Source organism: Haliotis cracherodii, unplaced genomic scaffold (genome assembly GCF_022045235.1).
Source record: "Haliotis cracherodii isolate W230 unplaced genomic scaffold, xgHalCrac1.p SCAF_8, whole genome shotgun sequence".
In the NCBI taxonomy this organism is placed as follows: domain Eukaryota; kingdom Metazoa; phylum Mollusca; class Gastropoda; order Lepetellida; family Haliotidae; genus Haliotis; species Haliotis cracherodii.
In genome coordinates, this window is record NW_027266341.1 from 9635092 (window position 1) to 9644498 (window position 9407).

Genomic DNA, 9407 nt, shown 5'->3' on the forward strand with positions numbered 1-9407 from the left:
CTGTTCAAAGCGACGTCAATCCCAGCTTACTCACTCACTCAAACCTCGCCGTGTCGCCAAGGACAGTCCAACAGACCCAAGTGACCACAGCAACCTCACATGTCTATAATAGAATGACCATATTCTTTTATGACCAAGAATATATCTAGACGACAAAATGAGTATATCTTCTATATAAATTTTAAAGGTCACTTCACTAAGGACCTTGATCAATAAAAAATATATGTAATTCAGGTTTCAACTTCCTTATGTGTAATTATGATCATTTATTCAAAGGACGCACACTAGGATAATGATTTGAAAAAATATCATGCATTTGGATACTAAGCAGATGCTTGTGCGGAAAACGATAGCCTACAGTAGTGGTCCCCTGAGATGGTACACTCAAATAGATTTACGTTGAGAGGTATGTCTGTGATAGATCTGCTTTATAAGTTGTTGGCTGCGATGCATGGAGACTGAAGGGAGTGTCCTTCAATGAACATGGGCTTTTTATAAGGTTTGTACTCTCATATTGGTAAGACTTTATTCCAGTAATTTTATCAGCACATCCTCCTATGTCTACTGTGAACACTAATTATGCTTGCTTTCGCCAACTTGAATCTTTTCTGTATTTAAAAACATTATACGAAAATGCACCGTGCAAGCGGAGCTTTACCTTTATACGTCTCAGTAACCAGCTACATATTGATAATGTCAGTATGCCTCTACGAAAGTAACTTGAAGGTTTGGCTTGCCTCGAACTCTTCCATTTTTTCCATTTTTGCATAAAGAAAGCTTTTTGCAACGAATATCGATATCGTGCACTTTAATATATGTCTCTTCTTCATAAATATTTCTTCTTGTACATTTTACGTGCACTTTGTAACCTTTATATAGAAATGTATTGCATTCACAATACAACAGGAAACAATTCACTGACGTACTCCATCAAAATTAACTGTGATAAAGCTAAACAAAACTGATTTATTCTGCTCAGGTTTAAAGATCAATGCTCCTTCAAACACACAATTTAAATGTATAGGGGAATAATGCTGTTTATTTATTAACGTCTAACGAATGGGTTTCACATATAATAAAGCAGGTGATAAAATATTTACCTTGGGAGGAATCATGCCACATCAAAGGGAGATAATTCATCAATGGCATCGCCTCTTCAAAGCGCCAATGTCAATTTGATCACAATAGGATGAATGTTGCTATCGAAAGAGAGTCCTTCCTTCTAAAGTTACAATCAATCTTTTCACAACTGAAAGGTATCTTGTTATCTTCGATCGAGCTCCCCAAACATGTACAAAGCGTCTGCCCATGACATAGTTCAAGCAATGTGATATATTTGAAGATGTGTATTTCACATAATATCTCTCCATGGACATGAACTCAACGAAATTAATGAAATAGTTATATTGCAAATTCTGAATGACACATCATTTAATGTTATTTATAAATGATATTCAAGAGAAATTACACACTTTATGTGAACGAAACAAAGATATGATTGCTAATGGGACCGGGGATATTTATCATGACGGTATGACGATATATTACCCCGAATCAGCAAGAAAGGTTTAATATTGTTCTCTTTTTCTGTTGTGACAAAAAGGACAGTAAAGACAACGCCTTGACACTGACCAAAGTTGCTGGGATCTTCTACATACTCATTGTCGGCTTGGGTCTGTCTGTACTATCGGCCATATTTGAGTTCTTATACAAGACAAAAGTGGATTCAAAAAAGCAAAACGTAAGTATTTCTCAATTTATATTTCAAACATTTGTATTCTCTGTGCCAGGACCAAAGGTCCCCGTCCGATGATCATGGCTTCCATATGACCGTCAGTATCGGTGTCTTTGGTAAGACAGTTGAGAACATCTTACAAAAACGTGACCGATGAAAATGGAATGCATCCCCCTAACAGCTTAAGTGGTCCCAGTGCTTTAAAATGTTTACCTGTTCAACCATTTTGACATGTATACTTATAAATATCTTATTATTTTTTTAAAATCAAAACATTATTTTTTGTTCAATATATTTCGCTCTGTATGTTATTGTATTATTCATGGAAAGAAAATATTACCTTTCTCATCCCAAAGGTGTAAAACAATTACATTTGTTGCACAATGCTTAAACCAGTCTTTATTTTTATCATATCAATACTCAATAAACTGTTTAAACTCCATGTACATGAATATTGTGTAGGTCACTGACAGGTTCACGCTACATTTGTGAATTCCGCATTAATATTAGGATATGTAGAATATACTTCAGATGTACAGCGCACAAACCAATCGAATTGACAGACACATAAATATACATATCGATTTCAGTTCATGTACTCATTGTTCTTTAAACGAGGTTGAAGATTAAATTCCATGCTGTTATTATAAATATAATGAATTCAGGAAAATATATGGAACGGCATTATTGTTTACATCCCCAAACAGATACATTTTCTTCATTAATGTCACATACAAGCAACAATATATTTTTAACTTTTATATAATCTTTTATTGTTTCATCATGCTGTGTGATTAAGAAAGTCATCAGTATAAATTCTACAACCGCTTCTGTATTCTTTACAGTAAGTTTAGGCCTGTGGCCTGTTCATCTTTTCGCGAACACCTGGTGTTATCACTATGTGATTAATAAACACATGCTCAGGATATTGTCGGAATTGTGCAATCGATTCTGCTTTAAGCAGAGATTTCGTATGAATATAGTAAGGGTTCTGTCGCTTTCATTTAAAGTATCACTGAAATAATCTATCTCTATTCACTACTACACACAAATGACCAGCAGTGGGGCATGTTTCAGCTGCAGTATACCATTGTCGCCATACAGCTGCAAATTAAAACCAAATAGTAATACATATAAAAAAATGATATAAACGGGTTCTCATTAAGCTGGATGACCAACTATCAGATCATCAAATATGACTTCAACTATTTGCTTTATTTTGGGATGTAAACCAAGAAATTAAATATTCTCTGTTTATAAACTTTTAATGAAGATATATAGCTTACAGCTTCGCCTCTATACTATCATGATAATCGGGATGTGAGAATAATATATGCTAGGGACATTGTTACATTGTGGCAACCCTTTCGTATTCGTTGAATTGGTAAGGACTAATAATAATGATGATCACAAACAACAAATACCAGCATTTAGTATGAAACACTGAACGCTGATTCAAGTTGAAAACATTACTCATTCATTACTGTTTCGAAACTTTATTGTGGATAATATTATCTCCAGCGAAGTTTGGAAGGTGGATTTTACACGTGGCTTGTTTGAGCAGGTATCATTTTGTCTTATAACCTGACAACCTTAAAATATTCTAAGTGTGAGCAAGCATATCGGTAGTTGATCGTCAACGTTGTCGGAGCACATGATACACACACACAAAGTCACATCTTACAAGCATCCAGTCCCCATTTGAGACATCGCGAAAGACAAGCTCTGTTTGATGTTTAACGCCACACTCAGCAAAATACCAGCTATGTGACGACGACCTGTAATCGAGTCTGGACCTGATAAACCAGTGATTGACATTATAAGCAACGTCCCTAGACGTTTGGCCCCGATCCACAATGGGCACCCCTGACCAGCCGATCCATTCAGTTGCCCTGACGACTGAGAAAGAGTTCCGGGGACCTATAATATTCTTACCCATAATGCCGACGGTCGATCATTAAAAGACTTATTATACTACAAGACTTTCATCACCATAAAACTTTTATCACTATAAGACATATTACCACAAGACCTGTATCACTACAAGACGTATATCACTACAAGACTTTCATGGATATAGGACGTATATCAGAACAAGACGTATAGCCCTACAAGACTTTTATCACAACAAGACTTATGAAACTTACATTTATAAACATACATGTGATTATTTCATAATGAAAATGCCTATGTTAGTTCTCTGTTGAAGAGCTGAATATAAGAAGTCCCAAATGCAATAACCTTGACTCTAACATTGTCACAGTTAATTCACAGTCATTACATAGTCTTTCCTTTGTTACCAGGTCTCATTCGGATCGGAGGCGCGTTCCAAGTTTCGGTTGTCAATCAGCGGCCATTCGGATGACGAATCAGTTGGCGTTAGGACTCCACTGAGATCAACGGGCGGGACGGTGAGTCGTCAACCCAATAGAAGCACACACGTGCAGTCTACAATACTTCCCCTGTATACATTTAACGGTAATACCATAGACAGGCCAACATTCTAATCTATTTCTGGGTTCTCAGTGGGTTCTGCAACGCTTTACTCCCTCATCAAGCTGACACGCCGTGACGTGAATGAAATAATGTTCAAAGCGGCGTAAAACTAACGACACCCATGTCCACCGTCTTAGCATTATACATTTTGTTTGTTTGTTGTTTAAAGCCGAACTCAGCAATATTCCAGCTGCATGACGGCTGTATGACGCAATAATCGAGTCTGGATCAGACAACACAGTGGTCATAAGCATTGTTCTACGCAATTGGGATACGATGACATGCATCAACGATGTTTGCGAGCCTGACCACCCGATCCTGTTAGTCGTATATCACGACAAACATGGAACACAAATTCTAATCCGGAACTTCACGGATACCTTATACATTACACGACGATACCATTAGACAGGTTAAACCACAACCCAGCTTTACAAAACGTAGGGGTGTTGAGGTATCATCTAGGTTGAAGCGCCTAAGGTACAACGTGTGAAGATTATTTCCGGGGTCCCGCCGTAATATTGCTAGAATTGTTTAAAAGCGGCTTACAATCCCCCTCACTTACTGACTACAAAGTGCGACAATGCAGCCTACTCCGGATATGCTTAACTCAATCATAATATCGTTGATTGTGGTTCCTACATTAAACAAGATTCGTGATATCCGACTGTTCTTTATCTTCGACTTTGTTTCACCTCAAGTGACTACCCGATTTACAGAAATGACTGTAACGAAATCAAATGATCTACCAGTCGGGGTGTGCTGCGCGACAAGTCGACATGAGAGCCGAGTTAAAGAGTGTTCATTTGATCTGTGTCTTAGCTCCTTCGTCCCGTGAAGATCCGAGTTGGAATAGGTCTTCAGCAACCCATGATTGTCGTAAGAGGCGACTAACGGGATCGTGTGGTTAGGCTCGCTGACTTGGTTGATGCTTGGCATCGTGTCTCAATTGCGTGGATCGATGCCCATGATGTCAATCACTGGATTGTCTGGTCCAGACTCAATTATTTTTCATATATCTGGAATATTGATATCTGGAACAAACTTTGGTCCTTGCATGTTATCGTAACGCGATGCCGTTGATTGTAAATAAAAGCGACAAAACCCTTTTCATGCCCAATTCCGAAATAGAGTCGACTGTACTTCTAAACTGTAACTTTCACATGTTCATTTAATGTTTATATAGAAAGGATATTTCATATCTTGGTTTATTTCCCTAACCCCAAAAGTCTATACTTTATATTTGATGATGTGCTAGTTTTTCTGCAAGCTTTATGAGAACCCGTATATTATTTTATGTATTATTATTTGGTTATATTTTGTAGCTGTATGACGACAATAGTATACTGCAGCTGGAACCAGGCACAATAAACATGTACAGAGTATAACACCGTTATCAAGCAAGTTATATACAGAGTATGGCTGACAAGTATACTTGTCAATCATACTCTGTATATCACTTGCTTGACAACGGTGTTGGAACCTACACCGAAACGTCGATCTTAATTGTAATAAAAAAGTTGTTCACCCATACATTCTGATCCTTACTTAGTACTCCAACTTCTAAATACCTATTCAAGAAGTTATGTACAGAGTCTTTTATCCCAATGTTAGTCATTTGTGTCCAGGAGTGGATAAACATAGATTGTTTCGGTGACTCTGTAAATACAAGCGACAAAACGCTTTCCATATTCATAAGAAATCTCTGCTAGAAGCAAAGTCGATTTATTCCGACTTTATCCTGATCATGTGTTTATGAATCACCATCAAATAGTGATGATACCAGGTGTTCACGGAAAGGTGAGCGTATCCTGCCCCACCGGTGGTACCCAAAATTCATGCTTTAAATCACAAATGTCCCTGGTCAAAACTCGAGTATTCGCAGACGGACATAACAAGCTTCAATATTGCATAACATAATAATTGCTTAAAACAAATCTCACTCACTTGGCGGAAACGTGATTTAATGCAGATGACACTCTCCTTATCTGAGTGAAGGCACTTTGGCAGTTAGTATGACGTAAATGCTAACTTGCTCGACATATCGTGATCCTCAAAACTGTTTCGGTTAAAGGCCATAATGGACTGATTCGTTTACCAGCGACAATGGTAACCATGGTTCTTGCACTTTGCGATGCAACTTTGAATTGAAGTAGACATTTTCGATTGAGTATGTAGCAACAATTTGGTAAATGGAACCGACGAAAATCTGTTCTGTAATTCCACTTTAGACCCAACATTAACTCTTGACCACAAAAATTTCCCAATTCAGAGATTTTCTATTATCTATATTTTCTGTATCTCAAGTGGCATTGCCCTCGTATTCAATTCCATATGATTCCATTTGTGCTTTGGGATCCGGGCAATAAACATGAATTACTTTCGGCGATTTTTGATGAGAATCCCACCAGTAAATTAGCCAACATGAAAGAAACCGCGTGCGATAAGCATCTCAACGCGATTAACGTGCTTTTAACACATTAACCTTACCCAAACGACCAGGTAGTTGAATATCGCTTTCAAAGGTATAAGAACATGTAATTGGTTGAGCTTTTAGAGCGATCATAGAGGACCTACTCTTATCAAGTTGACCATTATGATGGAAAGTGAGAGCATGAACGACAAGGGATAGTTCAGCAAATGACATGTCATCCAGTTTATTGTGGCTGGAAGAAAAGCAAATAATCTCATAAAAAAGCACCATTTCCAGTGATTGCTGCTTTGTAGGTTTGATATTCTTCCTCAAAGCTAAGTTCCTTCAAAGCATGCACAGGTCATACTGGGAAAGTGCCATTTAAAACCAATCATTAACAACGAGACTAAGAATAAATTTATTGAAAGATTAGTATCGATTTCACGGCGCGTGTGCAAGCATTTGGTATTCCCTTGACTCCTGCCGCCTCGATCCCGCCTTTACAATTACTGCTCTGAGCTTGAAAACAGCTCCCAGAGGGCCCACAGAACATGGCTTGGCCCCATAACTCTGGATTTTAATAGAAATTATCCATTATCAAGAAAGATCATGCTGTAACATTCACTCGGCTGGAATATTCTACCAAAAGAGCGCTCTGTCTCTAGGGGTCGTTACAAAATTATGTCCAGACATAAAACGAAACTGGGTTCCTCTTTTTCAAGCAATATAAGTACTGACTACGAATTGCGTATAATATATGCGTTGAAGGTACAACATGTATACAGTATGTCCTGTAATAGTACATATATGTAGTGTATACTAGACAAGCAAATGATGTATAACACGAGCAAATGACGTGTGGCCTGTATTGGCCGTTGTGCACCCATCTTTAATAGCTTGTTCCGATTTCCTCTGATTGCAACGCCACGCTGACATCCATTTCGCCACGTTATTACTCATTCATAGTTGTCTATTTGCAAATTATCTGTGGTAGTAGATCTACGGCCATCATAAAGTATATGAATGGGTGATGAAAGGTTGGTGCTGAATCTATGTATTTCCAAGCTATTGTGTCAACAGCGCCATCTATATTATTTCATGTACGTAGGACTAGAGGATGCTAAGGGTGACAGGAGTTTTCCCCCTTGCTTCTACTGGAATAAATCTGCAATGTTTTCACTTATTTTCATCTTTTGCATTGTATTTATGAATCATATCGAAAATCTCCGAATCACCTAAAAGTAAATTAACTGATTATGCTATAATTTAGGGGGAAAGTAGTGTATATTGCTTAATCTGTTGAATTCTGCTCCTTTGATATTTTTGAGTATTACTGAACGAAGTATTTTAATTCAAAATTTGTACGACATACTATGATTTAGAATAATTCCTCGTGTTCAAAAAGTGTATAATATATGTTCATAAAGTGTTGGGAAATCCGATATAAATGTATTGTATGGATATTGAAACGCATACATTATATTGTATATACATGATGATGAATAGAGCAATTTGGGGCAAAAACGTAGACTATTGCAGCCGAATTCGTTAATTACGTTTAATTATAAATATTTTTCGTGTTTCAGTTTACATATACAGGACCGGATAACGTTAGAAAGACACAAACTATTGTGTAGGAAAGTTCATTGAGTGGAAAACAAACAGCTGCAGCTGGAACCTTCAAAAATGGATTGTTTGAAATTACCATGACAACGGCCGATTCTCTCACACTGCAACCACTGGGCAGACGAGCTAATGACCACAGTGCACATTGTGATATCAGTAATTAAATGCTTCATTTAAAAATAGATTTCTTTATTCTATTCAGGAAAGCACGTGAGTAAATGTTTTATTGTTTGAATCTTTGAATTTGATTGTTGTAAAATAATATTTCAATATGTTTAAAAAAAAGTGATAGTATCATTTAGATGACAAATAACTGTGTCAGTATGCCATTTTTTAAGAACATAATATTATATGCATTATTAAGGAATATGTTGTCCACTTTAAATCATTTGATGTACACTTGTTGTAGTTTTAATGTTATACATTGTATCCATATGCAAACTCTAGCTCTTATTAGAGACATTCTGGTAGCTATGTGGAGAGCTTCCGTTTCCCCTTTGACAAAGTAACGCTGTTATTGACATCCTTTTACACTAATTCATTACATACTTTCCAATTTGTTTAGTGCACCCTTATTAGTAGCTCTTGTTGAAATTATATAATTAGACGTTCATCGGTTTGGATATTTTCAACAAACTGTTACAATTTTTTATTTGTCTCAAAAAGCACTTTTGGAAATGTCCTTTTTCTAATTGTTAGAAATTCATGATGTCATAAATAAGCTTTCGTTTAAATTCTTACTGTAGTTGTATGACCATTGTACAATGAAGTGTCTGCAAGCTTATTGACCGATACTTTTAGAGCCTACAGTTGTATTCCTTTATCAATTCATATACAATACTGTGTTGTCGAATCTCTGAGCCAGAATAACTGACAAGCAATGTTATATACGAGTATCTTGTTGAATGACAATATATGTACTTTTATGACATGTTAAATGCTCTAGTTTAAGCTTAGTTATGTATATATGTGTATATAGTAAGACTTCTGAATGCACAAGCATGATATTCCTATTTTTATACTTTCTCGTGTAATATTTGAATGCATGACTTCATAATAAGCCTCACGATTCCCACAAGGGTCCATGTGTACAGTTGTTCCACACCCACATTTTCTAATAAAAACACTCTTTTGTAA

The 9407-nt window shown here is 36.7% G+C and overlaps 1 protein-coding gene across 2 annotated transcripts in view; it reads left to right on the plus strand.

Moving 5' to 3' along the window:
• The window catches only part of LOC139449664 (glutamate receptor-like), a 70016-nt gene extending 60609 nt beyond the window's left edge, over positions 1-9407 (plus strand). For both annotated transcript variants that reach the window (XM_071231143.1, XM_071231144.1), the window contains exons 15-17: positions 1604-1741; positions 4039-4146; positions 8231-9407. In XM_071231143.1, the coding sequence (XP_071087244.1) occupies positions 1604-1741; positions 4039-4146; positions 8231-8281 (297 nt within the window). In that variant the 3' untranslated portion in view covers positions 8282-9407. The remainder of the gene's footprint in view (positions 1-1603; positions 1742-4038; positions 4147-8230) is intronic.